We start from the raw sequence: 27,771 nt of genomic DNA, 5'->3' as shown, positions 1-27,771 counted from the left end.
TGTCATTAATTAGTGACGTCATTAATTAGTGCAAATAATTTGCAATTTAAACTGACATAAAATCCACTGGAGTCCAGGTGGCACTCGCTCTCTGGTTTAGTGAACACCTGTCTAAAATATCATTGTCTAGATCGTATCTCTATAGATTTGTTTAAGCTAATGCCCCAGCGCACGAGTCTGTGGCTAACACGACGTCACGTTTATGTGTCTGTCAGTCTCGAGGGAAAGGAAAGCCACACAAGCATTGTGGAAAATCATGTAAAGTAATTTTGCATACATTACTGGATCATATCACAGATAGAGTCCGGAAACTTACCAACTTTCAAAATTATACGTTTCCACATCCTTGGCAATGGCATTCTCATTGTCAATGCGATAGTCGATGAGGGATTTCGCCTGAGACAGCGCCCCAAGGCAACTCCATATCAGCAGGAGCAGCTGGATGGCCACTAATCCTAATCTTGTCATATCAAACACTAGCCACTACTTGGGCTTTAACTTTAGGATATTTATTGTAGTGGGATCAAAGTGTTTGTATAAGTACAGAGTGCTGCAGTTCGCTGGTTGATATATTCACTAAAACTTCTAGGGAATACAAGGCATATAGTATTTATGGTGTATCCCTAAGTTCGATTTGCCACACGCGAAGCACAAGCACAACCAGCGCCAGTCAGCGCAAGAATACTTCTAACTGTTTCCAGCGATTCCAATTTTATAAAAATACAAAAAAAAAAAAAAAAAAAAAACCTAAACCTCTATGGCTGCGACGAACGACGACGACATGGTACGACGACGAACGATCGATCCACGAACGATCGTTGGAGCAAGGTGGGAAACTGGAGGCATCGCTCGTGCCGCTTTGGGGGCGCGTTCTATCTATTTATAAAATCGTTAAAGTGCCCCCAAACCGAAACCGAAAGCGAGTACCGTATTTCAAACAGAGTATATGTTAATGCAAACTTATGTATCTATGTATCTGTCAGATGCAATTGCTGTCGCCCGAACTGCTTTCCGGAATACTGTTATCTAAAGCCTTTCCTTAGGGTTTAAAGGGTTTTTGGCACACTCAAATATTTTGCATGCGACGGATAGCTGATGCATGAATATTCAATCATGGGAGTACGGCAGAGCCTTGAAATGTATCGTACAAAAGATTATATTCAAATTCAGATTCCACAAAGTGGGATAAATTAATTAGTTAATGGATTATGGAGCACAGAATAGTAAAAGTTTAGGTTTAGTTTTAGCATGTTTCACTGTAATGTCAAGCCGTTAAAGATAACTGACGGCCTTTTTTGGGCACTTTTAGGCCTAGTTAAAATGCAAATTAAAAGCCATTAAAGTCACTTCAATTGTTCCACTTTTATAGATAACGGACGAGAAAATTAAGTAGAGTTACCCGTTATAGGAGTAAAAGTATTTATCAGGAATCCAGAACGAGCTATAAAAATGTTAATTTCTTGACAGATTTTCCGTTTAATTCATTGCTATGTAAATACTGCCCTGCTTCCGATGTGAAGATACAAATTGGGGGAACAACCCAGTTGGTATGGGAAAAACATTTACTCCCATTTTAACCCAATATTTAATATTATAAAATATATATATCGAGTATCTTCAGCTCTATAAATAGAATGGGATCGGGCGATCAGCAGCGACACGTGCCTGGTCTGGCCACACAAATAATGAAACGGAATTGCGACGTTGGTCGCTGGCACGTCACCGACGCGTCGCTCTGCTCTCTTTCTTTGTGGGTGGTTCTGGTTGTACCACTAACAAGTCTTAATTGAACTGATTTGCTGAATAAGGATTGCATTTGTGACATATAGCATATGGATTTATGTGTGTACTCGTTAACGAAAATCAAGATCAAAATCTGTAAACTGCGTTGCAAACGTTGAAAAATCTAAAGATTCATATAACAAAGAGAAAGGTTATTCATATGTACTCAATTGAAGACTCATCCGAACTACAAATATTCTGATTTATCGCATGTTATGGGACTGAAAACATATCATCTACAGAATATATCCATCAAGTGTCGTTGGCTTTAGGCAACATTAAGATTATGATGGATCGCATTAAGATGATATAAGAGCCGCATCTATGTCTGTGGAAAACAAAAGCCAGTCAAATGGGAAACTAAAAGTGGCAGCAAACGGAACAATTGTACTTTATGGGAGTGAGAAACAGATCCCGAACAGAAACGACTCGCCAGCCCATTGTCTCGCTATGTTTCTGTGACGACAGCCGACCAGCCGACCAGCGGACCAGCTGGAACGGCAAACAATTGCATCTGAATCAATGATGTTGCCCGTCACATCACACAAGTTGCGCTGGCATTTCATGATTCCATTAGCGAGGCTATTCAGCATTTAGCAGCTAAAATCATTCGAATCGCAGTTAGTTTGAGTGCAGATTGTAATCGCCGATTGGCATTACAGCCAATGAATCACAAAACAGAACGGATAGGAAGCTAACAAACTTCGAAAAACAAACTGGTGTAAGTTTTCAGTTCCGTTCCGATCGGGTTCGAACAGACTTGATCAATATTTGAACGGGTGTATTGGACTGGATGACAAATAGATACCCCAACTCTTCAACTCTTACGTGATGGGCGTTTACAAATATTATATAAACGGGAGCTTCCGATTCCGCATGGCATTCCATTCCGGCTTGGCATTCTATATAAATCATATAAAATGCAACAAGATACGAGACTCGACTCCCACAGATAATTATCGAATTACTACTATTATTTTTGAGGGGTTTTTCAAGTGCGTGCATAAAATAATGAGATATTTGTTGAATGGAATCGAAATGGAATCCCTCACTCCCACCATTCATCTGGTTTATTATGTTTACTATTGTGTTAATAGATCTTTTATGATCACCGATGGTCGTCATCGGGGCAAGTGCTAAATGAAAATGACGTCCCGACCTTTCTGAAACAGTTGCCAATTCTCGTTCAAGGAGAATATCTATAATCATTATGTGGGCCATGCCATTCACTATGATTTATTTGCTTGTCATTATAATAACTATACTTCACATCAATTCAGTTTCATCATATTTAACATTCAATATAATTTTTTGTAGGCGCACAAAAGACACGAAAACGCACACGAAACTGGAAAAGTAATTAAGCAGCACCCGTGCATCAGGTTGAATTAACTTGTTTTATTTTTTGCGCACATTTGCCTGTATTTTGGTGCTCCCGAAACCTTGAGAGGTCATTGATGTGCCGAAATGCCGAAAAGATTGCCAAGAATTTACACAAGAAAAGCCTTGAAAACGTCTCTTTAGAGTAATTTAGGAAATAGTACATCCATTACTGGAATGACTATTATTTTCATATCTAATGATTCATTTCTGTTGTGGAATTTGTCCAGCAAAATGTAATGGCCACTCAACCCGATGGAAGAGCAATTGCGGTAGCAGTCCAAGTGGATGATAAGCGATAAGCCTTTATCGATAAAAATACTCAACTTAATCTTTGATTAAAGTCATTGACGAAACTTTGTCAAGGAAACTTTTAGATCTTGAAAGCAAGTGTTGGAATTGTTGGAATTTTCAGTGCAAGCCTCTCACGCTCTTCAGGTTGAGAGGAATTCCATTTAAACATTTACTGGTTCAAGTTCAGGGCAGCTGATAAACGATTTAGAAACAAATTCCTACATTTTGCGCATCCAACAAACGCATCGATGGGTGGGGTGGATGATAATAAACGTGTTTCGGAATTTAGGAGGCAGCAGCCTCCTATCCTCCATCCGCACACTTTCCAGTCGTTCTGGATTTGCGACAGATAATGAATCTAGAGACTCTTCATTAACATATACTCGTATCGTCAGTTTCTCCATCCATTGCGTCAGCCGAAAATGCCAAGTACCCTGGTGGGGATCATGGATCATTTACATTTAGTATGAAACAAAATATAACACTTCTATGTCCATTTGGGATGATATTTCTAAGCAGCGTGCTGGGGAAACTAGTATCGGTGAAAACTGTCAGCAACCACAGAGAATTGAAAATTGTATTGAAAATTATATGATAATTGGTGCGCCCGGACTGAGAGCTTTGCTCAATTACGAAATTAATTTCAATTCAGCAAAAAAACAAAATTACAATTATTTGATTATTCTTTGGCTTCAACTGAGTTTTCACTTTGTTCGCGCATATCACACACTTTTATTATTGGCAGTCCGCTCCGATGTGTGCAAGTTTTTATAACTCGCACTTTATCTCGGCACTTGATTATTATACTATATTATATTTTATATATGTATACATATGTATGTATGCAGGGATTATACATATGTACGAGTACTCTCGCATATATTTTTCGTTCTAATCAAATTCTCTACACGACAGACAGCTCTCCAGCTCATCCGACAGCCGATGTTAAACGTTTGAGGGCAATTGTCAGACTGCTTTTAAATGAGACATTTACATTTACTTCCAGAATCCGAACCAGACCAGACCAGAACAGAGTCACCCAAAATGGTAAGCCACAGGTTAAATAATCTTCCCCAACTTTCAGCCGTTACTCCAAATTGAAATGGTTTTCGTAACCAGTGAAAAGTTATTGTTAAATAATTTCAAGTGAAGCGTAAATTTGCTCATTTGCTGAATGAGTGATTGGCGTATTATGAAAGTATTTTGCAATTTACTCTAACAACAAACAAAGAACAGAAAAAAAACACTCGGTACTTGTATCCGCAAATGTAGTACTACTATTCGGAACCGAATTGGTTTTGGCACTTGACACGGCTTTAAGCTCGTAAATACTTCACTTAAATTTCCTATGGCTTTCCTCTGACAACATCATAAAATACTAAAAACTGGAACGATAAGATAGAATTTTGTACTTTTGAAAGCAGTGAACGGGGTAATTAAGAGCCTCCAATACAGAGATACGTGTCACGGGGAGAGGTCCTATCGTTGGTAATAAATTGGTTATATGTACAATATCTGCACCAGTATTTTGATTTAGCACAAAGATTAATTAGCGCAAAGATAGGCCAAGAAGTGTTCATTAAGAAAACTCTATCTGGAGAGGGTGGGATCACTTGGAAGAAATTATATAACCTTTCATTCAGTTATTTCAGCTCTTGTTATTTCCATTTCAACAACAGAGTATTAACACTTCGATGAACAGAGCAGAGCAATCATAAACAAATACTTTTACTAAGGTTAGCCAAGGTCAGCCAACTATTTAGTGCCAACCGCAGAGATATGCCTCCAGCAGAGTACAATGAACGCAATCGATCCGCCTTGACACTCACCTGGCTCTATGCCGAACACTCCAACTCCTAATCGTAATCAGATTTGATTTAATCAACCCCCCAGATAACCGCTGAAGATAGCCCCCTTTGGAGAGCAAGACTGGGATGAGAATCATCTCATCTGCGTTCTCTGAATATTATCAACTTCGAACTTGGACTGGGATGGAGGGTGATCTGTACAACAAAGATGCCCTGGTCTCTGTCTGTCTGTCAGAGTCAAAGATGATAAGAAACGTGAGCTGATAGCAAGCTAATTATTGCGTTAGCTGCATTAACAAAGTATTAAGTATTCTCCAAGGCGGTGATCTATGTCAATCGATACTCCAGGAGTATTGAAGGGGCAAAACCGGTTTCTCCATTTCATATGCACTGGACACACCGCCCGACAAGAGCCAATCACAGATCAGCTGCGACCACACGGAAAATCCATACACTCCAATGCGAAACGTGACTAGCGGCAGCTGCTTATACAGATTAAACAATTCCCCGTAATAAGTATATGTTCTGCATACATCCATCCAGCATGCGAGTGCGGGGAAACAAGAAATATTAATATCTATCTCTATATGTAGATGTATTTATAGCCGATGCAGAGAGTAAATTGCTTTTAATTTTTTTCTGGTTTGATAATAGATTTAATTCGACTAATTGATTGTTAACATGACCATAAAATAATAATCATCACAAGAAGATGAAAACAGAGCACCTACAACGAACCATCAAGCAACTACACATCGATCACCACATATTGGTCGGTTAATGTTAATTTTGTTAACATCTGAGTTGGATGTTGGTGTGTTCAAAAAGTGTACTTTCCCAAAGAATTACCTCTACATAACGTATACGTTTTTACTTGCAGTTCTACCCGAGTCCGTTAAATCTAGTGCATACTTTTTGGCGTATTAAATGTCGAGTATACATGTAAGAAACATGTCAAATGTCAGTTATGGCGGTAAAGTTGCAGTTTCTTCAGCGATTAATGTTCACGATGGGGCAGATAGCTATTTTCGATGTAAAGGAAGAGGAAATTAATTCCTGTACAGTTAACTGATGTCCCATCATCGAACTGAAGTACCTGGTCAATGCGGACTCATCGTCGTGCGACCATCCAATATCGCGTCAGCGATTAAATACCAAAAAAAAAAAAAAAATTAACTGATGTGTTCCATCAGGTGTTGAAACTGGAAAACTAATATGAAGTACAATACGTATTTCTGCAACCCTATCTGTATTACTGGCTTTTCCAGGCCATTTTAACTTTCGCAGAAAACTATGAAGGGGCTCGCCTATCAGAAGATGGGGGCTCGTTGTGTGCTGATAAGAATAAGTCGCCACGCACTGATAAAACCTGTCCTTAGTTCAGTTCTTACAGCACAAAGTACGCATACATTTCTTTCAGTAGTATTACTCACACCTGTTGCCAGTCGATAGCTTGCTGCCCGTTGCCCACTAAAATTCCAAAGGTTGCACCAACACAAGGTCGTATGTGACTTCGGGTCCGACACGTGCTTAACTTCTCGGCTAAACATTGATGCATTTCGCTTTTAAATGCATTTGCAGTGCACTCTATTGTCACGGAACAGCATGGAATTGTCGAAAGTATTACACTGTTTACACGTCCACTTAACGGTTATACTATTTGAAGAACCCTTGCTACCTGTAACCCTCATTACATCACTAATTATTGAAATACTACGAGTATGTACTCTCATTGAATACTACCGCACGAGTATTATTTACTCTCTTTTCCATTTTAAGAACTCTCTTTCCCGAAAAAGCGAAAAGCAAAACAAAAAGAACACGAAAATATGAACAGTAATTACCAAACTAACTAAGAGCGAAGTATAAATACTCTATGAAAGTGGTTTATGTATTAATATGATATATACAAACAACCGCAGGAAATAAATGTTTGCTAGGGAAATCTAAAATGGTGATGCTGATCAAGAATATTTTGGAGAAAATATCCCCACCGCAAAAAGTTTTCTCAAATTTAGAAACTATCCGCTTATAGAGTATACAACAAAACATATGACATTTCAGTTCGCCGGCTGGCACAGCGAATGTGCGTAAGAAGCGATAAAACAATAACAGAAACCGAAAACAGAACCGAGAAAAAAACTATGGCATTGGCACAGAATCACAAAATAGCAGCAGCGTTTTAAAATAAAACTAAAAACTAAATGTATGTATCCCCATGGGATACCAATTGGCGAGACAGTGGCCAACTCCCCCGCTGGCCCGGGGGCAGCACAGGGAGGAAAGTGAAAGCACTCTTCTAGACAGCAGACAGCAGATGTCTTTCCTTGGCAATCGAATGCACAATTCTGCAGTTCTGCCAGCTTATGCAACCCCACCAATCGATTCGAAAATAATCACACCAACGAAATCTACTCACCCGTTGCCGTTTATTTTGTGATTGGTGGTAGGACCCGTTTGAGCAGCCATGGTGCGGTTTGGGGGACTTTTGTCTGGAGTAGCTGCAAACAATTTGCAAATAGCCGCAGTGCTGCAAATGCCACGCACAGATCTTAATTTGGCTAAAATGTTTTTGCCTGTCTGCCTTTAGTCTTGTTTTATCACTTTTCCACTGAACTTCGTTCACTTCACTGGCTCCGTTTTGCCGCTTTGCTTTGTTTAGCGTTTGCGTTTCTGGCCCACTTGTTGTTCGTCCGAGCTTATTCCGCCACCGAATGACGATCGCGCAAACTTACGGTTTATTAAATAGTTTCGCTTCCACCTCTCGCGTGCTCAGCACACCACATTAGCATTACATATCCAAAAGGCAGAGTGAAGAGTGTACTGAGAGAGCAGAGCACGTTGTGAGTGCGGTTTCACACTGTTCAACAAAGTTGCAAATCTTGTTATTCTGTTATTCGTTTACTAAAAACACCACATTTTGTTGATTGCCACACACTTATTAAGCTCAAAGTCTACCGATATTTGGATTTTTATCTGTTGAGATGACTAGTTTCAGTTTTTTCAGCATGCTGAAGAATTATGCTGAAGATGTCAAGTCAGAACTTGTATGCTAGTATAAAATGCCAGCTGTTGTCGAGTGGAAGAGAAAAAGAGAGAGGTGGTCTCTCATCGTGTGTGACGAGCGTCACGAGTGTGTTCCGCCGGTTCTTTTTTTTGTACCCTCCCTCTCCCGATATATGAATACACTTCCTTCGTTTCTTTCTGGGTTCTTTGCACGTCTGCAATCGCACTCTCTCGGCCTTCGTGGTTGATGCAATTCGCAAGAGCATTTGAAATCTGACGTGTTGACAGTAAAATAGCTAGAAATACCCCTAAACAAAATGTTTAGGAACTTCACGTATGATACAAACAAACATATTGCTTACACCTTTCACAAACATAAATAGGTAATTTTCAAGGTGCCCTTGCCAATTGCTGAGTACCTAACTAACCGGTTCCAAAAATTGTGTGAGTGTATTTTGTCAAAACAATACATTTTCCTCGCAAGATATCAATGACCTTCGACAATGACCTCTGGGTACAAGCATCCACGCAGCACAAGAGACAAGAAAGATAAGCAGAAAGTTATCGGAACAACTTCATTACCAAGTGCGAATTACATTATTCAGAAGTTAAATATAAAAATTCAAAGGGTTCCGAATGCACAGTAACTCTGAAGCTTTATCAAATCAAACCAAAAGTAAATGTAAGTGGCGGTGAGATCTCTTCCCCCCGTTTTTGAAGAGATCTCAGAGAGAGAGAGAGAGATAATGAGAGGAAGTTAAACCCGTTTTGCGACCTTTCAGACATTCACCACTAAAGTATACATGCGTACATATGTATGTACAATATAGTATAGTCGAATGTCCAAACATAGCTTTCAGACATACATTGAACATATGTACATATGTAAGTTTGTATGGACATATGTACATACACACATATCCAAGTTTGCGTAGGCATATGTATGTGTGTATGTATGTATGTACAGTTGTATGTTTTCAAAAGTTGGGGGCTCGTCAACACGACAAAACAGACGGAGAGGGGCATACGCACACGTGCACGTATAATTTTGCTTACATTTTTAGATACGTATTTCATAAGAATTATTTATATTTCACTTGGGCATATTTTACAAAAACGTTCCTTTGCTTTCAGTGTACTAAACTTTTCCTCTCGCTATTCCTATTTATTCGTAGTGTTGAGTTGATTGCCCTAGGGCACTTTAGTCTCAATTGTCTGCTCCCCCGACACTACTTGGAAGAGGAGGCCTGTCTTGTGAGTAATTCTAGTGGTCGGACTGGAACCGAGGGTAAATTGAATCCGATTGAATCAACCCATCCAATCCAGCCGGCGACCAGATTTGCAATTGTCTTTGAAAAAAGCTGAAAACAAAGCCCAGGAACGGAAACCCTAATTGAATCGTGTTAATTTATTCCACTTTAGAGAAACAGGAAAAATATTCCTAAATTGAATTGCATTCCAGGGGAAGCTCTCTCACTGTTACGGGTCTGGTTCTACATTCCAGAGGTCAAGCTGTTATGCAAATAGAACAATAAAGCTAAATGGGAAAGTGTAAACAAAGTTGACTTGTTTTTTGCACGGTTATCTGCGCATTTGGTCTTTCGGGGGCTCGTCAGTCTATAAAGTGCAAATCTGAACGATATCTAAGATAAGGTGAAATGATTACTCCTCACTATGCAACATAACACTCTCTAAACTGAGGGTAATGTGAATCCCTTCCAGTAATATGATCGGTTTGCATTGCCACAAACATTAAACGGTTTAATATATGAGAGCACCGTTTTGTTTGTTTATTCGTCTGCCATATGGTTTGCCATCCGATTACATTGGGTGTGTAGGTCTGTTCAGGTGTCTGCGGTATAAATACACAAAATATGTGGGGGAATGAGCAATTGATCGACTCTTATCACAAGAATTGGCACTGTTGGCACTTTCTGCTGTTACTTATAGCACAATTGGTTTATCGTGTATTATTTTCGTTCCGTTGAAAAGCTCTGCGCATGCACGTGTCTAGAAAAAAGGAGACAGACAGACGCAAGAGCGCGGCATACAATCGGCGAAACGGAACGGCAACGACTGACATTGACAGCCCCAAACGGTAAAGGGGACACCAAAAGGGAATGACGCAAAAGAAAGATAAGTCGCGAAACTTGCGCACCCTGCTAAGGAGAGGTGTCTGTCCTCAGGATGGGGCCAGCAAAAGGCACTAAGAAAGAACTCAACTCAAAATTGAGATGCATCCTAAAAGTATACTTAGCAATAGCACAAACAAAAAAGTTAACAATCATTTTCACATGTTGTTCATATAATTTATAAGCGTTGTGTCTCTGCGGTGAAGTCATTGCTATATAACTTTTGGTGTTCCGGTTTAGCTGGTCCGCATGTGACAAATTCAAATAAAACCGGCACATGACGCCACTAGTATAAATGACGAAAGCATAACAAAAGAGAACGGAACGTTGAGAGACAGAAATACCCTAGGAAATCGTATGGACTTTGGCAATATCAGTTAACTTAATGTTATGTCTGCAAAACACTTAGCTAATCTTGTCGCAGTACATCGATGGATATTACATGCTGTGGCTAAAACTAATATGCCCCCTTTGCCATAAAATATCGAAAGCTTTCGCTGTGCTTGATGACATCAGTCGCAGCTTTTGCTAAACTGACTCATAGACATGCCAAGAGAAAACTAGTTACGAAAACAAACTGTGAAACGCCGAAGTAGTCATACTCTTTTGCCCATATAAAATTACATATATTTCCAGAAGTATGTACAAATAATATTTATACTTATAAAAGAAATCGATTCATTAATCAACCCCCTGCAACAAAATGCATTCTAATTCAGTAATACCCCAAATAAAACATAGTTCTCGGCAGGTACAGTCGACTACTTTCTGGGCCCAAAACAGACACAACGATCGCTCCTCTCCTCTCCTCTCGCACACCACACAACACACCGTAAGAGCGAAAGCTACTGGAGCTTTTATTTTTTCGCATTGCCGCTCTCCACCCATTTGGGTCGTCTGGTGCTTACTTCGCCGGCAAATTAGCTCCATTGCGACAGTTCCAATCAGAATCTCAATAAGCGAGCAACGTAAAGTGAAAGAACAGCAACCATGACCATTGGTGAGTACATTGGAGTGGGTGGAGAGTGGAGTGCATAGAGCTATTGGATAATGGAATATATTAATTGGGTAAACAGTGATAGGAAAAGATAGAGTGGGCAGAGTGGCAAGTGGAACGCAGAGAAACTTTTGGCCCAACGCCCAAAGCAGAAGAAGAACTGTGTCGGCATTTATTTTCCGAGAGTCGAAAACATCTGAAGTAAACGAAACATATAAATCATCTGGTGGCGAAGATTTCTGATAGTTTGGTTATTTTACATAGTGTCAATTGATTGATGCCCTGAAAAGATGTAAAGTAGTTTAGGGAACTGCGAAATACGTAGGCAACTTTCACCTTGTGATCAGATCATCCAGATCATATTCAATTATCGTGCAAATTTGGACAACAACTAATTTTTTTGTTATTCAAAGTGTCCAAAAATCAAAGTACATATACAGCAATCAGACTGAGTCACACGTCTACGCCTTGAACTCTGGCAATAATCAATAAGAATGAGCTAGGGAGGAACGTGAGGGTCATAGACGAGAGAGAGATGCACCTAAAATGATGTCATGCGAATAATGTGGCTTGGGAAACATTTGGTGTAACAAACACTCAGATCCAAAACAGACATTCAAATGTTCGTAGCTGTTTGAGTATGGGTAAACAGACCCCATAAAGCTGGTTCACCTCACTCTTGAGCTATAAGCTGGGCCCGACCGGGGCTTGAGTGGAATGGGCTAGAATATATCAGAAAGAACGAACAGCGATCGGAATGACATCACATCAAGCCGAATGGCGCTAATAAAGAAGCGAAAACAAAAACAGACGCTAAAATATCTGATGTATCTGCGTATATATCTGTCATGGTATATATAAATAATATATGTATAAGCATAGAAATAACAGCGAATTCTTTTGCGGTTCAGCCTGCTCCAGTTCTGATATTTCTCATAGATTCATTTTGTAGTTTGTGGCAAACATTCGAAAAAATCGCCTCCAAACACTCCGATCTGGGTACAGTTGCAGCAAAAGCTAAGCCAAGAATGCCTTTTTTTTTTTTCTTTGCAGAAATCAACACACCCGATAAATTGGAGTACCAGTTCTTCCCGGCCAACGGTGGAGTTTTCACCTTCAAGGTGCGCTCCCCCAAGGATGCCCATTTGGCACTGACTCCCTCTCCACAGGAGAGCGGACCCATCTACGAGATCTTCCTGGGTGGCTGGGAGAACAGCAAGTCTGTGATCCGCAAGGACCGCCAGAAGCCCGAGCTGGTGGAGGTGCCCACGCCCGGCATTTTGGATGCCGGAGAGTTCCGCGGCTTCTGGGTGCGCTGGTACGACAATGTCATCACTGTGGGCCGCGAGGGCGACGCCGCCGCCTTCCTCTCCTACGATGCCGGAGACCTGTTCCAGGTGAACTTTGTCGGCATTTGCACAGGCTGGGGTGCCAGCGGTACCTGGTTGTTGGATGGTGAGCATTAGGTTTGCAGATTCATAAAGTGACTGCGAGTTACCAACTTATTCTCTTACAGATTCTGCACCATCGGCTCCGGCTATGGGCTTTGCGGCACCAACGGGCAGTGGTCCAGGCTGCTGGGTGCCAGCCGCCAACGGAGAGGTGCCACCGAATTCCATGCAGGGCGGATTCGACGGGAGCGAGCAGCTGTACATTGCACGCGCCCGCCACGAGGGCGATCTGATTCCCGGCAAGCTGCATCCTTCCCACGGAGTCACCTACATTGCCTACGGCGGTGGCGAGCACGGACACGGCGAATACGAAGTTCTGTGCGCCGGCGGTGGTCAATGGGTGCCCGTCGAGGCTGGTAACATTCCACCCAACGCCCTGCCCGCTGGCGAGACTGCCGAGGGTGAGCCCCTATTCATCGGACGCGCCACCCACGACGGCACCATCACCGTCGGCAAGGTGCAGCCCTCCCACGGCTGCTGCTACATCCCCTATGGCGGCGAGGAGCTGGCCTACAAGGAGTTCGAGATCTACGTCTCCAACTAAATGGAGCCTTAGGGAATCTACGAATCTCTGAGGAAACACACGCACTGACTCACAATTGTTTATCTGCGCGGCTTACAGTTCAACTGGACGCATAAATTATGGATTATATTTATTCTTGCATTTCTATTCAATATTGTTAACGAATCTCGAATCAACGTCCAAAAGTTTATTATTTTGTTCGCACAAATTGGTAAAAACAACAAACATTTAAATGTTTAAGAAAAATAATAAAACACGCCCAAAAGTAGGCACAACAAAACTTGGAATTGTTTGATGAAATTTCTCAATGAAAGTAAACGATGGGTAGGAAATGGAGCAATAGACTATGTTTAAAGGAATCATTGAAATGTTTTACATCTAAAGATGATGTTGCCATTGTCAGGAGATCCAATGAATGAACTCATTTGCCCATCAATGAACTTAAAATTGGAACAAAAATGCACTAAAAATAGTAGCTTATTCCGTTCATTAATGGAAACTCTTATCGATGGAATGCAAATGATTAAAATCAATAATACTAAACTTAGAAAGCAAAACCAATTGACACATCCTTATCCTCTAATTTAATGGGGTTTATTAGGTACGGTTCGCTCAAGAGTCCAAACAGATGGGCAAGAGAAATCAGTTTGGTATTCAGATACAGAGACGAGTGTCTCATAAATTTGTCAGTCGAGTGGAGGAGCTATCAGCATGCATGCCTGTAGATAAGGATGAGGATAACGATAGGGTCTGGCCCAGAACAGTATAAATAGTGTGGGGCGCTGTTCTACAGACATCATTATCAAAATGGGAAAACTATTAGCACTCCTCGTTGTGGGTCTCTGCCTGAGCCAGGTGATCGTTGCTGAGCGTGAGTGCCACCGCATAGTGTGTATCCTTTGGCCACTCCAATAATATATTAATCCCGTCTACAGGCATCGTCAATTGCTATTGGGGAACGTGGGCCAACTACCGCACCGGCAATGGCAAGTTCGATGTCTCCAACATCGACTCTGGTCTGTGCACGCATCTGAGTTACTCCTTCTTTGGCATCAAGGACGATGGCAACATTCAGTCCCTGGACACCTGGCTGGACTACGATCTGGGCTTCATTAGCCAGGCCGTTGGTCTGAAGCGTCAGAACCCCAACCTGAAGGTCCTCGCCGTTGTTGGCGGCTGGAACGAGGGATCCACCAAGTACTCCTCGATGGCCGGTGACTGGTACAAGCGCCAGAACTTCATCAACTCGGCCCTCAACCTGCTGCGCAACAATGGATTCGATGGCTTGGATCTGGACTGGGAGTACCCCAACCAGCGCGGTGGCAACTGGAACGATCGCACCAACTTTGTGACCCTGCTGCGCGAGATCAAGGAAGCGTAAGTCCAAAAACTGTCCATCCTCTGAGAATGACCGGCATCTGAGACGCCCAACTTTTCTCCTTTAGCTTTGCTCCCTACGGTTATGAGCTGGGAATTGCTGTCGGTGCAGGAGAGTCTCTTGCCAGCGGCTCCTACGAGATCTCCAACATCGCCCAGCACGTGAACTTCATCAACGTGATGACCTACGACTTTGCCATGGCCTCCGACGGACACACCGGCTTCAACGCTCCCCAGTGGGCCGTTGAGGATTCCATCAACTTCTGGCTCAGCCAGGGCGCTCCCGCCAACAAGCTGGTCATCGGCGTTGGCACCTACGGACACAGCTACACCCTGTCTGATGCCTCCCAGAACTGGCCCGGAGCACCGTGCCGCGGCGCTGGCAACTCTGGACCCTACACCGGCGACAACGGCTACTTGGGCTACAACGAGATCTGCTTGAACAACTGGCACACCGTCTTCGACTACAACAATGCCGCTCCCTATGCCTACAACGGTGACCAGTGGGTGAGCTTCGACAATGTGCTCAGTGTGCAGTACAAGATGGACTTTGCTCTGTCCAAGAATCTGGCTGGTGCCATGATCTGGTCCCTGGAGACCGACGACTACCGCGGTCAGTGCGGCGAGTCCTATCCCCTGCTGAAGACCATCAACAGGAAGTTGCGTTGGTAAATGCTTCGGCAACGAACGATGAACATAAATAAAGAATTATTGAATTGAAAATAAGACTGTTTTTGTCACTTTTGGTTAAGAATTTGTGGAGTTAGCGAGAGATTTTAAGGAGTTACTTGCACAGGCATTCCCGAAGAACAAGGTGTAGCTGAAGTGGGTGCATAGAAAGGGTTCAAGTTCCTCTACTTATCCGAGGAATAGTTCAGAGAAAGTAAGAGACTAATTAGATCAAAGCTTAACCATTGTAGAACGCTTTTTTCTAGCGATAAAGTTGCCCAAACTTTGCTGATCTTAGCGTACAATTATGGACTTACCGCCCATCGTTTCTATGGCACACTTGGGACATGGGTTTCTTGTGGCATATTTTGGGGCTTCAATTTCCAATCACTCCGCTGGAGGTCCATCGAAATGTTGTATACCAGAAGTGTGCTTTGTGCTATCGTGAAGAGGATTGGCCTGTGTTGTTTTATGGAGCACCATTTCAAGATGCACTCCACTGGAGGGTGCAAAATTAATATTTATTAACATAATTTAATCTTAAATATTGTAGGCACATGCAGATATCTCGCTGTTGACAGGTGTTTGGGCACCTGAGATATCGATGGGCACTCGAAAATAGTTGAAATTTCACCGATGGATGCAATATATCAGGGAAATGTTTTGCTTTACGGCGATTACGATCGCTAAGAGGTGACTTATCTACTCACAAACGATAGATAAGAGTTGCACGGGTATCAGGGGAGCCCTATATAACCTACAGCTAAGTACAGCCAAAGCCAGAACCTCTTCAGATTCGACTCCACCATGAAGCTATACACATTCTGGGCACTTTCAGTGCTCTGCCTCTGCCTCTGCCTCGGCCTAGGGCAAGTGGCCAGCAGCAGCGAAAGTAAGTGTGGGGGGAACTGGAGTGGGAACTGATGTCTGAGCTGTAACCATTATCGATCCACCTACTGTAGAGCTGGTCAACTGCTACTGGGGCACCTGGGCCAACTATCGGCCGGGCGATGGCAAGTTCACGCCCTCCGACATCGATCCCTTCCTGTGCACCCACATCAGCTACACCTTCTTCGGTATCGGCGATGGCGGCGAGTTCAAGTCGCTGGACACCTGGCTGGACATGGACGATGGACTGGGTAAGTGACTGCAGCCTCTGGAGAACTCTCTTTATGTTTTTTTTCGGGCAAACAGGCTTCATCAGTCAGACGATTGCCCTGAAGCAACGGAATCCCAACCTGAAGATCCTGGCCGTGGTGGGTGGCTGGAACGAGGGCTCCATCAAGTACTCGGCTTTGGCCGCGGATGCCGGCAAGCGTGCCACCTTCATCTCCACCACATTGGCGTTCATCCAGCAGCACGGATTCGACGGCTTGGACCTCGACTGGGAGTATCCCGGACAGCGCGGCGGCAGCGAGGCAGATCGCGTCAACTTTGTGACACTTCTCCGAGAGATCAAGGAAACGTGAGTGTGCATCAGGCAGGGGTTGGGTTTCCCTTCTTAGAACTCTCTTCCACTTCAAACAGCTTCGATCGGTATGGCCTGGAGCTGGGCATTGCTGTGGGCGCATCCGAAAAGTCGGCGACCATCTCCTACGATATTCCGGCCATCTCCCAGCATCTGACCTTCATCAATGTGATGACCTACGACTTCCACATGGCACTCGATGGCTATCTGGGCCTGAACGCACCCCTGCCGGAGGTGACCGAGTCCATTGACTACTGGCTGGCCCAGGGTGCACCCGCCGAGAAGCTGATCCTGGGCATTGGCTTCTATGGCCACAGCTACCAGATGTCGGACGCCTCACAGAACTGGCCCGGCGCCGCTTGCATTGGCCCTGGCACCGCTGGCGTGTACACGCGGGAGAATGGCTTCATGGGCTACCACGAGATCTGCCTGAACAACTGGCAGACGGTGTTCGACCAGGAGACTGGTGCTCCGTACGCCTTCCAGGGCGACCAGTGGATCGGCTACGATAATCCCGAGAGCATCCAGTTGAAGATGAAGCTGGTGGAGTCGCGCAACCTGGGCGGTGTCATGATGTGGTCCATTGAGACGGACGACTTCCGCGGCCTCTGTGGCGAGTCTTATCCCCTGCTGAAGACCATCAACCGTGCTCTGGGCAATGAGGTGAGCGGAGGAGGTGCTGGTGGTGGCATTGTAACGCCTGCTCCCACACCTGGTCCAACTCAGGGCGGTGGCGGTGGCGGAGGTGGATCCCCAGCTGGAGATTGCTCCAACGATGGCTATTTCCTGCACAGCAGCGACTGCGCCAAATACTACCAGTGTGTCGGTGGACTGCGGTATGACTTTGAGTGTCCATCGGGTCTCTATTTCGATGTAATTACCACAACCTGCACTTGGCCGTCGCAGACCTCCTGCCCCTACTAAAAATTAAAACACAAATAAAACCAATTGAGAGATTAATACGAATGCAGAGATCTTCAAGTGGCGATTGTGAGATAAACTCAGATTTATGACTAAACAAATTCCGATTAGGTTTTATTTGGACACTTCGTCACACAAAAGTAGAGTTTGCAGATAAAGCCACAACAAACAATGAGTCAATTTCAATATTATTTCACTACTGATAAGGTGGGGAATGTGTTTCCACTCGAAACCATATACCCCACCCACATATTGCACTTCCATTGAAATTGATATCCACATTGCACATTAAAGTGATTCCAGCAACAAGTTTGCTTTGCTTTTGCTTCGACTTTCCATTGACAACTCAGAGCTATGGCTTCTGTTAGTTTATTTTGGATTTTCTCATACTATGTATTGAAAAATTTCAAGTTTTATTCAAGCTAATCATGTGGCCCCTCAATTGTGCATTTGTGCTGATGATCTTTACGATCTGCGGCTGTGCGGCGAAGGAGTGTAAGTACAGACGGAATAGGGATTGCCAGAAAGTAAAGTGGAATTTGCAGATAAAATATTCTGCCAATACGATTTGGGTTCTTTCTACCACAAGAATGCGAGTCAGTTCACTTTCATGGACATCGATGAAAGGCTCTGCACGGTTTTGATCCTTTCCACTGGCGTGGGTGTGAATGGGGAGACGGGCGAATTGAAGCGACAGCCTGGCTATATGATTGACGATGACGGTGAGCATAGAAACAGCAGAGAAGCACCTTATTGAAGCACCTCGAACATCCTCAGAACTAATGAGCACCCATCATATATTGTACCATGGAAAACTCGACAGAATCGTGGGCACGATCGGCGGATGGGGTGCGGAGTCGAGCGAGTTCTCCAAGCTGGCAGCCAGCTCTACCAAGCGGGACCGGTTCCTAGACTCGGTGATCGAGTTCATATACGAGTGGGGCTTGGTTGGCGTCCAGATCGACTGGCGCTATCCCACGCAGCGTGGTGGCAGACCCGAGGATCGAAAGAACTTTATCACCTTGCTAAAAGAATTAAAAATTAGGTACAAACGCTGCTGCTACAGTCAACTGTCCAGGCACATAATCGATCTCCTTCTTTCCTAGATTGGATGACTACGGTTTTATGCTGATGGTTGCCGTTTTGGGGCGCACTGACAGGAGCACCCTGGAGTACTACGACATTCCCAATCTGGTCAGGCATGTGCACTTCGTTAGCCTGTTGTTCCACGACAGTCGGGACCCGTACCAGTCACAACTTCGCCACAATGCCCCGCTCTCTGGCAAGCATAGCGTCGGGGAGTCCATCAAGCTCTGGAAGAAGCTGGGCAAAGCTCCAGGCAAGCTGATCATGAGCATTCCGCTCTTCGTGCGCTCGTACATCAGGGAAAGGCGCAAGACCAGCGTTGGTTCTCGGTCAAAGGGTCCGGGTCCCATGACGCCACTGAGCAACAAGCTCGGCTTCATGACCTACAACGAATGGTGCACCCAGGCAGACAAATGGACGCAGAAATATGATGAGCAGGCGAAGGTGCCGTATGCCTACAAAGGCGACCAATGGATTAGCTACGAGAATAACCGCAGCATCCTGGCGAAGATAGAGCTGATGAAGTCCCAGAACCTGGGCGGCGTCATGCCCTGGACCATCGATTCGGATGACTTTGCTGGCAACTGCGGCAAGAAGCACAGCCTGGGGCGTGTCATATTAGAGGCGATCGATCCGAAAGCAGTCATAGTGGATCCGGTGACGACAACTACGCCAGCACCCTGTCCGAAAGATGGTCTGTTTCGCGATCCGCAGGATTGTCAGCTCTACTACGGGTGTTCGCGAGGCGAGAAATTCGACTACGAGTGCCCCTTTGAAGAGTTCTTCGACGAGGCCAAGTCCGCATGCAGGCCCATGAAAGAGGTCAGATGTCCATCATTAGAGGCCGCACTGGAGAGACTAAAATCAGGCGATAGGAACAAGTATCGTGATTATATTTAAATCTTTAAATTTGCAAGTAGCCAGGGAAAGTCAGATCATATTTGCGCTAATACTTTAGCAGTTAATAAAGCATATTGGATATGTGTGTAAATAAACTGAGTTTGCACTTAGTTTATTTAGTTGTTTATGTTCAATGGAATTATTTTTGATGCTGCTCTACTGATACTGCCCTTACGACTGATTGTTGCTGCTCTTTCTCTCCACTCTTTTTGCTTCCCAATCTAAATTTATTCTTGGTGCCAAAAAAGCTGCATTAAAATTATGAATCGGAGTAGTTGATTAGTTAAAAATCAAGTTACCTTTTCTATTTGGAAGCCCTCTCCAATCCAGTCCACAAATACATATTATACTTCAAACATTTCAACTCGCCTGATCAAAAATTAACAGAAAACAAAACGAGAAAGTCACATCGTTTAAATATCATATTTTGTTTGTTTTTTCTTGTGTCAAGTAACGTAAATTGCAAGTTTCATTCATCAGAATTGTGTTTATAATGTGTTCACTTAATTGTGCGTTTGTGCTGCTGATCTTTATGGTCTGCGGCTGTGCGGCTAAGGAGTGTAAGTACACACAGAAAAGGGATTTAAAGAGAGTAAACTTTACTTTGCAGATAAAATATTCTGCCAATACGATTTGGGTTCCTATTACTACAAGAATGCGAGCAAGTTTTATTCCTGGAATGTTGATCTTAGGCTCTGCACGCATTTGGTCTATGGCACTGGCGTGGGTGTGGATGGGGAGACGGGCGAAGTGAAGATCACTGACAAGTATCTGCTGCTTGAAAATGGTGAGAACGGGTCCAGACTTTATGGGTTGCCAACTAATCCTCTGGAGTCCTCAGATATGCTCAATGTCGCACACCGCCTCAAGCGAGAGAATGTGAAGAAGGTAATGTTCACGATCGGCGGCTGGCTGGAGGAGTCGAGCGACTTCTCCAGGATGGCAGCGGACTCTCGCAAGCGGGATCGCTTCTTCACCTCGCTGATCGAGTTCATGTACGAGTGGCGCTTCGACGGAGTCCAGATCGACTGGCGCTATCCCACGCAGCGCGGCGGCAAGCCCGAGGATCGCAGGAACTTTGTCCTATTGCTGGAGGAGCTGAAGATAGTGTAAGTCCAAGGCACAGCTACCATGCTGATCTCTGTTAAGTGCTGTCGTTGCTCTCTTTAGTTGCCAGGAGCATCAATTTGTTCTGATGGTGGCCGTGTTGGGGCGCACTGACAGGAGCACCCTGGAGTACTACGACATTCCCAAACTGGTCAAGCATGTGCATTACATCAACCTGATGCACCACGACAATCGGGATCCGTATGAGATGCGTCTCGGCTACAACGCCCCGCTCTCTGGCGAGAACAGCGTCGTGGACTCCGTCAAGCTCTGGAAGAAGCTGGGCAAGGCGCCAGCTAAGCTGATCCTCAACATTCCGCTCTTTGTGCGCTCGTACATCATGGACAATCACCAGAACACCGTCGGTTCCCCGTGCAAGGGTCCTGGCCTCAAGACTCCGCTGACCCGCGAACCTGGCTTCATGACCTACGCCGAGTGGTGCGGTTTCGCCAGCTCATGGACACAGAAGTTCGATGAGCAGGCCCAGGTGCCGTATGCCTACAAGGGCGACCATTGGATTAGCTACGAGAACGCGCGCAGCATCTGGGCGAAGATGCATCTGCTGAAGAGCCACAACCTGGGCGGCGCCATGGCCTGGACCATCGATTCGGATGACTATTACGGCAAGTGCGGCGAGACCCACAGCCTGGGGCGTGTCATACTCGCCGCACTCGGAGACATCACCATCCTGGCACCCGAACCATCGACAACCGAGTCCATGGGTCTCTGCCCGAAGAATGGATTCTTTCGCCAAATGTGGGACTGCCAGCTCTACTACGAGTGCCAGAATGGTGAGCGCATCGACTACGAGTGCCTGCCCGGCTACTACTTTGATGAGGCCCGAATCGAATGCATGCCCAAGGAGCAGGTGAAGTGCGATCAGAACTTTGTCACCTGGCGTCCGGGCATGCCCGTCTACAACTTCGAGAACATGCCCGTAAATCTGAAGATTGTCGAGTAGCCCGAACCGCAAACAAGTGAACCAAATACAAAACGAATAATACGTAGGCGTGGGCGTGGTTAACACTTTACTGCAGCGGAGTAATTACAGCTGTCAGTGTGTGGATCGAAGCTCAGGCCAGCGGGACAGTCGAAGCTGTGGGTGATGCCTCCATTGCAGTAGTAGAACTTCGAGCAGTTGTTGGGATCGCGCACAAAGCCAATTGGACCAGCGGCTGGGCAGCTGAATCCTGCTTTCTCCTCCTCCTCCACTTCGTTACTCGCTTCGGTGGTGAGACCTGTGGGAGTGTCGCTGCCGAAGAGCACTCGATTGATAGCGCGCAGCAGAGGGTAACGCTGCTGGCCGCAGGTGCCACGAAAATCGTCCGACTCCAGGGACCAGATCATAATGCCGCCCAGCTGGTGATCCACCGCATACTGAGCCTTGAGCGAGAGGCTGCGCGAATTCTCATAGCCCACCCACTGGCGCTGCCTGTAGGCATAGGGAACCTGCTGCTCCGTCTCCCACTTCTCGGTCCACTCCTCCTGCTGCAGCTGCTCGCAGAGCTCGTTGTAGCCAAGGACGCCCGGTTCGCGGGAATATTTGCCAGCAATGCCGCGTCCAATGTGCGCCGAGCCCGGCTCATGGCTCTCGGCTGAAGCTAGCGTGAATGTGCGCCCATAAAAGGGAACACCGAGAATCAGTTTCTCCGGCGGGGCACCTGCATTCAGCCAGTACTTGAAGATGGCATCCACATTGAGCTGCTTCTGGCGAACGCTTTTATCTTTGGCAGAGGGATACAGGGGGGCATTGATGCCCACCACCTCATCCCAGGGCCCATGCAGGTCGTATGCCATCACATTGATCAGGTCCAGATAGGGGACAATGGCTGGGATTTGATACGAAAGTTCGGCCGAGAACTGAGCGGATCCGACGGCAGCACTGAGCAGAAAGCTGAAGGGTTCGAGCCTGGGAAACGTAGAGGGTGCTCGTGTCAGACAGCAGAGAACGTTACCCAAATACTTTACCCCTCCTTGAGTTCCTTCAGCAGTGTTATATAGTTGCTGCGATCCTCGTTATTCAGGCTGTGACGCTGGCCCGGATACTCCCAGTCCAGGTCCAGTCCGTCGAAGCCGTGACGCTGCAGAAAGCGAACCACATCATCCACAAAACGCGAACGCTTCTCGGCATCTGCGGCCACGATGGAGAACTTCTTGGAGCCCTCGTTCCACCCGCCAACGGCCGCCAGGGTTTTCAGCGTGGGATTCTTGAGCTTGAGGGCGTTGAAGCTCTTGATGTTGCCACGGCCACCGTTGTCCTCCAAGTCGAGATAGGAGTCGATGACGCGCAGCTGTCCGGTCTCCTCGATGCCCAGGAAGGCGTATATTAAGTGTGTGCACAGAAAGGGATCGATATCCTCCACACCGAACTTACCGGAGCCGGGTCGGTACACTGACCAGGTGCCCTGATAGCAGACAACGTGCTCTGCGAAACGTTGTGGATTAGGCATCGGCATCGGTTTGTTGGCGACTACTTACTTGAGGCATTTCCTTGAGCGACCGACGATGCAGCCATCAGGACTACCCCGAGCAGCAGCAGCACTAAAACTTTCGACATTTTTCTTTGGGGCACTTGTGCCGCATTGATCGAATTTTCCGTGTAGATCGCGACTTATATACAATCGAGATTATTGATAAGAAGTGCACGCGACGTTGTAAAATGTATTTACGCTTATTTACACTTGCAGAAAACACAATCGAATAAGTGTTTATATACTTGCGCTCCGGACAGCAAGGCAAACACAGGTCCAACACGATTGAACACTTAGGAAAGTTGAAGGCCAAGGTCTGGTCTTCTCGAAACAATGATAACAACTAAACGCCAGTACTGGCCCCAGCCTCTAGAACTTCTTCAGCTTGGAGAGCTGATTGTTTCGGCGCAGGGCCATCTTTCGCAAGCGTCTCCAGTATTGCTTCGTGTTGGGATCAAGCTCGTCCAGGGGTATTATCCGCTCTGTGTTGAGTGTCCACAGCCAGTCGGGGTACTCTGCATCCGGTTTGATCTGAAGAAAAGAGTTTAGCAGTCGCGCACACATTCTCCTTCCCTGGCACTCACCTTGACGTCCTGGCCAGTCTTTAGGTAGTTGCTGCCGCACACGTAGGCCACCAGTTTGTTGGCGTCTGTTTCCACGGGAATGACCTTCTTTTCCATTATGGGTCCAAGCTTTCCCAGCTTCTTCTTTTTGGCACCTGCAAAGCATGGATAAAGTTAAACTTTATCTGATTTACGATATCTAAGATTGAGGCTCACTCACCTGGGGCCGCCGCCGCCGGCTTCACGGCGTAACAACGTGTTGATGTTGCCAGTGCAGGAGCAAACACACGCTGCCTCAGCATAGCTAATGCCACAGTAAAGCTACTCATTATTGTGTATTCCTGTTTCCGCTTCAATTTAATTAACAAATAACCATTTAATAGCGGAAACTTCTGTTTTGTTGTATAATCTGATGCAGCAACACTCCAGCCCTGGCAATTCAACATGTGGTCACACTGCACTGTAGCGATGGCCTATTGAATAACTCACGAGAAGTATCGGTAAACAAACTTTGATGAATACTTTAAGTTCGATTTTACTTTCATCAAAGTCGAAACATTTAGTCATTTGCAAAATGGGAAAATAAAGAGGCAGGTTGTAATTATTTTCAGTCCTCCTTAAACCCCCTTTGCAGATATCACAAAATCAAAGATCAGACTTCCTTACTATCGGATGGATCGATTTCCACCTCTATGTCGGCGCCGGTTATAACAAATTACACAAGTGCCAAAAATAATATAAACCAAAAATGGGATTTCGAATGCCCTCCAACCGGACACTGGGAAACATATGCGTTTACGGCGCGGTTGCTTCCATTTCAGCGGTCATGTACATGCGCTGGAAGTTGGAGGACCGCGTAAAATCCTGCGATTACTACAAACTGGCCATCAGTGCCCTGCGGCACCACAAGGGAGCTGTGAAGCTGCTGGGCGAACCTATTAGAGAGTCTGGCATTGATCTTTCCAACGCAAATAACAACTGCAATGCGGAGAGGGCACAATTGGAGGTCTCAGTGCATGGCAGCAAGGACAAAGGTAAGCTCAAGGCAAGGACAATTGTCTTTACTGAGACTTTAAACATTTCTCTGCAGGAACCCTGTACTTCTGGGCGTCCAATATGCCAGACAAAGGCTGGCTGATTGACCGACTAGAACTGGAAACGAAGAGTAATCCTGATAAGCGTTTCCTGCTCAAGAAATCGGAGGACGAGACGACTCAGCAGGAGAACTCCACGAAGAGGATCTATGAACAGGCGCTAAACGAACACCCACAACAGCCAGATAGGTTGTAGAAATGTAGTAACAATTTTCGATTTAGTTAGTTTTATTCTCATTAAATTTGACTAATTCAAGCAATCTTAAATGTTTCATATTTAAGGTATTTTAATTACACATTTATTGTTGTTGTTTTATAAAATCAAAGTCTTTTGTCAATGAAAAGCTGGCTAAAATGTCAATTACTTAGCTTCCTATGCTAACAAATGTTCATCTTGTGGGTAAGGTAATCGGGGGGGAAGCATTTGAGTTGAGAAAACTGTGGCGGAAACAGGAGGAGCTCTCTAAAACTATTAGAAACACATTAAATCGGAGTCGCAGTTCCAAGTGTTGTGTCCAAATCAAAAATTCTTACAGTTGGACGGGACGGGATGGATGGGCCCACACCACAAGCTGCGCTGCTCGTACATACATATAGTGCACTGATCTTGTGTCTGTTTAAAATTAGAATAACACAATACATAAGTCAGATCGCTCGTACATGATAAAAACCGCGTTTAATGCTCAATCTTAAACGATAAAGGCGACAATTGGTGGCGAGTGTGACTGGGGGGCAACAGCGCATCATTCATTGTCCAAATTCATTCAATTGAATCATATCTGATCATAATTAAATGTAGCTTTGCATGTGCAGTGCAGTGCATTCATCGTTAGTTATAGTATATAACACATTGTAAATACACGTTGTATATATGTATGCATATGTATGTATGTATGTATGTTTATAGGCAAATTACAGACATTTAGTTTAAACTTGTATTCGTGATCCTGTTCCTTCTGTGTAATTTTTAATGCTGCTGTTTCAGTTACATATCTCGCTTGGCCATTGCAAGTGGAAGACTGTTGGGCCGCTTTGTCGACTGCTGTGTCCCTTCCGGTTCCGCTTCCGCTTGCAGCTCCTGGTCTTATTGCGTTTTCAGCTCCTTGCCAATGCTGTACGAGACGATTTTGCTCCAGTCTATCTTGGTCCTGGTTATGGGCAGCTGGCGGCGCATTGCCTTGAAAGTCGTGTCCGACATCGTTTGATAATTCTCCGAAATGGCCAACTGGTACTCGTTCTCGGCCTCCTCGATGAGCCGCATCACCTCCTTGGCCATCTGCTGCTCGTTGGAGATCACAACACTCTCCCGGCACTCCTTGGAGGACACCAGCTGCACGTTGCCGTCCTCGTAGTAGTGCACCTGCACCTTCAACACGCCCTTCAGCTCGGCCAATCCACTGCCCGCCTGGAAGGTGACGTGCCACTGCGAACGCCATCGGCCGTTCCAGTAGTTCTTCGGCTGGAACTGGTGGTCCTCAATGCAAATGGTTAACGTAATCTGGTTGCCCTGCGACTTTCCAAAAACGGAGCTGACCTGCAAAACGAAAATTTCAGTTATTAATTGTAATTTCGCAGAGGAACTCGAAAGCGTACCCCGTGCCTATAGTGACTGGCAGTGTATGCAAGCGTCTCCAGATCCAGGGCCGCCCTCCAGGGCTCCGAATTGGCATCCGCATCCACATCCTGATAGTCGGACGCCTCTTTCCGTAGGTGGTCGTATTTGAAGGCCTTATTTGTGCGTGGATCATAGAAGCGACCGTTGCCTGAAAAAGATTATTTTCGTTGCCTTATCAGTAGGGAAAGCCTTTTTGGTATTTATACATCAACAAAGACGAACGAACACCAAAAGATATCAAACAAAAGTTGAAATTTTTGTGGTTCGTGACTCACAATTAAATGTCATCAGTGCAGGCGAGGGGGATCGCTGCTGCATGAGTGCGCCCATATATGGACCGAATAACGGATTAACCGATACTAACCCAAATCGTTAAACTCCGATATGATGGCGCTGTGGTTGCTGTTCTCGATGCGCACCGGTGTCAGCTGGTCCTTGTTGTACTGTGAGAAGGCGTGGCTGGCACCGTCCTTCAGCAGAGCGTCGTTCTTCAGCAGCTCGCGCACGTCGTTGAACACCTCGTTGAACTCGCCGGGCGGAGCATGCAGAATGAAGTCGGACACGATGCGCACCTTTTCTGCATCTGTAATCTGTGTTTGTTCCATAATTCCGTTGGTGATTCACAAAATCGGGGCAGGGGCAGTTGTTTGGTTTTGTGAGTTCTTTGTCAGCGCTCCTCGTTGCTCGTGCTATTGCTTCAGTGGTCGGCGCTGCTGGGCTGCTTTTAATGGTAGTGCAGGTGTTACAACTGTTTTCTTTTAATGTTTTCTATGATAAATAACATACAAAAACACTGTGAGATCTTTTTTTCTCAAAATAGGACAACGATGACGATTCAGCAGCAGTGTGACCGCGGACTGCGATAAAATATACCGCACGGCCCTCAAAAATATACCGAAATATACCTTCACAAATTACAAAATATCGTATATATACAGTAAATTCTTAATCCTTTTCCTCGATTTTGATGTTCTGATTAATATTATTGGCTAGTTAGGACTCCCAGCACTAAACTTATCATTTTATTGGATTTTTCGATAAATTCTCCATAAGCTTCTTTAGTCTTCACGACTTCTTTTTATTGGATTGCTTTCCAAAAATGATTCGAGCTAAGAAGGAATATGCAA

General features: G+C 45.1%; 9 protein-coding genes across 14 annotated transcripts in view; 5 read left to right on the top strand and 4 right to left on the bottom strand.

Annotated features, from left to right (window-relative positions):
- The window catches only part of LOC117891655 (trehalase), an 11,728-nt gene extending 3,741 nt beyond the window's left edge, over positions 1-7,987 (bottom strand). For 2 of the 5 annotated variants that reach the window (XR_004648641.1, XM_034797209.1), the window contains exon 1: positions 7,684-7,987. Coding sequence is in view for 3 of the 5 variants with exons in the window: in XM_034797209.1 (XP_034653100.1) it covers positions 7,684-7,733 (50 nt within the window). In the remaining 2 variants the exon portion in view is untranslated. Of the gene's footprint in view, positions 1-316; positions 586-4,125; positions 4,199-7,683 lie in introns of those variants that run through there. The other 3 variants (XR_004648640.1, XM_034797207.1, XM_034797208.1) reach the window with 3 other exon arrangements.
- A 3,283-nt stretch (positions 7,988-11,270) lies between these two features.
- On the top strand, positions 11,271-13,600 carry LOC117891658 (C3 and PZP-like alpha-2-macroglobulin domain-containing protein 8). The gene is made up of 3 exons (XM_034797213.1): positions 11,271-11,402; positions 12,453-12,854; positions 12,916-13,600. The coding sequence occupies exons 1-3, from the start codon at positions 11,393-11,395 to the stop codon at positions 13,392-13,394; spliced, it is 891 nt and encodes a 296-aa protein (XP_034653104.1). The 5' UTR covers positions 11,271-11,392; the 3' UTR covers positions 13,395-13,600.
- A 563-nt stretch (positions 13,601-14,163) lies between these two features.
- LOC117891657 (acidic mammalian chitinase) lies at positions 14,164-15,473 on the top strand. Its single transcript, XM_034797211.1, has 3 exons — positions 14,164-14,244; positions 14,309-14,750; positions 14,819-15,473. The coding sequence occupies exons 1-3, from the start codon at positions 14,181-14,183 to the stop codon at positions 15,420-15,422; spliced, it is 1,110 nt and encodes a 369-aa protein (XP_034653102.1). The 5' UTR covers positions 14,164-14,180; the 3' UTR covers positions 15,423-15,473.
- A 737-nt stretch (positions 15,474-16,210) lies between these two features.
- Positions 16,211-17,826, top strand: LOC117891446 (acidic mammalian chitinase). Its single transcript, XM_034796926.1, has 4 exons — positions 16,211-16,311; positions 16,382-16,558; positions 16,614-16,884; positions 16,947-17,826. Exons 1-4 carry the CDS (start codon positions 16,227-16,229, stop codon positions 17,809-17,811), a joined length of 1,398 nt encoding a protein of 465 aa, XP_034652817.1. The 5' UTR covers positions 16,211-16,226; the 3' UTR covers positions 17,812-17,826.
- Positions 17,827-18,221: 395 nt separating this feature from the next.
- Positions 18,222-21,909, top strand: LOC117890609 (chitinase-like protein 3). Of its 2 annotated transcripts, none has more exons than XM_034795548.1 (4): positions 18,222-18,303; positions 20,405-20,581; positions 20,636-20,903; positions 20,965-21,909. In XM_034795548.1, exons 1-4 carry the CDS (start codon positions 18,237-18,239, stop codon positions 21,860-21,862), a joined length of 1,410 nt encoding a protein of 469 aa, XP_034651439.1. In that variant the 5' UTR covers positions 18,222-18,236; the 3' UTR covers positions 21,863-21,909. The 2 variants fall into 2 exon arrangements, with proteins under 2 accessions (XP_034651439.1, XP_034651438.1); XM_034795547.1 differs by lacking the exon at positions 18,222-18,303 and adding an exon at positions 20,201-20,354.
- Positions 21,907-23,507, bottom strand: LOC117890608 (chitinase-3-like protein 1). Its single transcript, XM_034795546.1, has 3 exons — positions 23,380-23,507; positions 22,870-23,326; positions 21,907-22,810 (listed from the first exon to the last, which is right to left on the bottom strand). The coding sequence occupies exons 1-3, from the start codon at positions 23,456-23,458 to the stop codon at positions 21,922-21,924; spliced, it is 1,425 nt and encodes a 474-aa protein (XP_034651437.1). The 5' UTR covers positions 23,459-23,507; the 3' UTR covers positions 21,907-21,921.
- A 42-nt stretch (positions 23,508-23,549) lies between these two features.
- LOC117890610 (39S ribosomal protein L54, mitochondrial) lies at positions 23,550-24,363 on the bottom strand. Its single transcript, XM_034795549.1, has 3 exons — positions 24,156-24,363; positions 23,957-24,090; positions 23,550-23,903 (listed from the first exon to the last, which is right to left on the bottom strand). The coding sequence occupies exons 1-3, from the start codon at positions 24,262-24,264 to the stop codon at positions 23,742-23,744; spliced, it is 405 nt and encodes a 134-aa protein (XP_034651440.1). The 5' UTR covers positions 24,265-24,363; the 3' UTR covers positions 23,550-23,741.
- A 200-nt stretch (positions 24,364-24,563) lies between these two features.
- LOC117890900 lies at positions 24,564-25,289 on the top strand. Its single transcript, XM_034795995.1, has 2 exons — positions 24,564-24,969; positions 25,026-25,289. Exons 1-2 carry the CDS (start codon positions 24,684-24,686, stop codon positions 25,223-25,225), a joined length of 486 nt encoding a protein of 161 aa, XP_034651886.1. The 5' UTR covers positions 24,564-24,683; the 3' UTR covers positions 25,226-25,289.
- A 397-nt stretch (positions 25,290-25,686) lies between these two features.
- Positions 25,687-27,486, bottom strand: LOC117890899 (F-actin-capping protein subunit alpha). Its single transcript, XM_034795994.1, has 3 exons — positions 27,009-27,486; positions 26,623-26,792; positions 25,687-26,563 (listed from the first exon to the last, which is right to left on the bottom strand). Exons 1-3 carry the CDS (start codon positions 27,247-27,249, stop codon positions 26,114-26,116), a joined length of 861 nt encoding a protein of 286 aa, XP_034651885.1. The 5' UTR covers positions 27,250-27,486; the 3' UTR covers positions 25,687-26,113.
- Positions 27,487-27,771: the final 285 nt, after the last annotated feature.

This window comes from Drosophila subobscura, chromosome E (genome assembly GCF_008121235.1).
Source record: "Drosophila subobscura isolate 14011-0131.10 chromosome E, UCBerk_Dsub_1.0, whole genome shotgun sequence".
Lineage (NCBI taxonomy): Eukaryota > Metazoa > Arthropoda > Insecta > Diptera > Drosophilidae > Drosophila > Drosophila subobscura.
This window is presented reverse-complemented; position numbering and strand designations above follow the sequence as displayed.

Bases quoted from the DNA above. Each gene is read 5' to 3' on its own strand.
- LOC117890609 (XM_034795548.1), top strand. From the start codon at position 18,237: ATGTGGCCCCTCAATTGTGCATTTGTGCTGATGATCTTTACGATCTGC. The intron at 18,304-20,404 runs GTAAGTACAGAC...TTTACTTTGCAG, and splicing joins CGGCTGTGCGGCGAAGGAGT to ATAAAATATTCTGCCAATAC. The intron at 20,904-20,964 runs GTAAGTCCAAGG...TGCTCTCTTTAG, and splicing joins CTGGAGGAGCTGAAGATAGT to TTGCCAGGAGCATCAATTTG.
- LOC117890610 (XM_034795549.1), bottom strand. From the start codon at position 24,264: ATGAGTAGCTTTACTGTGGCATTAGCTATGCTGAGGCAGCGTGTGTTT. The intron at 24,091-24,155 runs GTGAGTGAGCCT...CATGCTTTGCAG, and splicing joins GCCGGCGGCGGCGGCCCCAG to GTGCCAAAAAGAAGAAGCTG. The intron at 23,904-23,956 runs GTGAGTGCCAGG...TCTTTTCTTCAG, and splicing joins AGACTGGCCAGGACGTCAAG to ATCAAACCGGATGCAGAGTA.
- LOC117891657 (XM_034797211.1), top strand. From the start codon at position 14,181: ATGGGAAAACTATTAGCACTCCTCGTTGTGGGTCTCTGCCTGAGCCAG. The intron at 14,245-14,308 runs GTGAGTGCCACC...TCCCGTCTACAG, and splicing joins CCAGGTGATCGTTGCTGAGC to GCATCGTCAATTGCTATTGG. The intron at 14,751-14,818 runs GTAAGTCCAAAA...TTTCTCCTTTAG, and splicing joins CTGCGCGAGATCAAGGAAGC to CTTTGCTCCCTACGGTTATG.
- LOC117890899 (XM_034795994.1), bottom strand. From the start codon at position 27,249: ATGGAACAAACACAGATTACAGATGCAGAAAAGGTGCGCATCGTGTCC. The intron at 26,793-27,008 runs GTTAGTATCGGT...AATCTTTTTCAG, and splicing joins ATCGGAGTTTAACGATTTGG to GCAACGGTCGCTTCTATGAT. The intron at 26,564-26,622 runs GTACGCTTTCGA...TTCGTTTTGCAG, and splicing joins CCAGTCACTATAGGCACGGG to GTCAGCTCCGTTTTTGGAAA.
- LOC117890608 (XM_034795546.1), bottom strand. From the start codon at position 23,458: ATGTCGAAAGTTTTAGTGCTGCTGCTGCTCGGGGTAGTCCTGATGGCT. The intron at 23,327-23,379 runs GTAAGTAGTCGC...AACGTTTCGCAG, and splicing joins CGCTCAAGGAAATGCCTCAA to AGCACGTTGTCTGCTATCAG. The intron at 22,811-22,869 runs GTAAAGTATTTG...TACGTTTCCCAG, and splicing joins CTGAAGGAACTCAAGGAGGG to GCTCGAACCCTTCAGCTTTC.
- LOC117891658 (XM_034797213.1), top strand. The intron at 12,855-12,915 runs GTGAGCATTAGG...ATTCTCTTACAG, and splicing joins CGGTACCTGGTTGTTGGATG to ATTCTGCACCATCGGCTCCG.
- LOC117890900 (XM_034795995.1), top strand. From the start codon at position 24,684: ATGGGATTTCGAATGCCCTCCAACCGGACACTGGGAAACATATGCGTT. The intron at 24,970-25,025 runs GTAAGCTCAAGG...ATTTCTCTGCAG, and splicing joins GCATGGCAGCAAGGACAAAG to GAACCCTGTACTTCTGGGCG.
- LOC117891446 (XM_034796926.1), top strand. From the start codon at position 16,227: ATGAAGCTATACACATTCTGGGCACTTTCAGTGCTCTGCCTCTGCCTC. The intron at 16,312-16,381 runs GTAAGTGTGGGG...CACCTACTGTAG, and splicing joins AGTGGCCAGCAGCAGCGAAA to AGCTGGTCAACTGCTACTGG. The intron at 16,885-16,946 runs GTGAGTGTGCAT...CACTTCAAACAG, and splicing joins CTCCGAGAGATCAAGGAAAC to CTTCGATCGGTATGGCCTGG.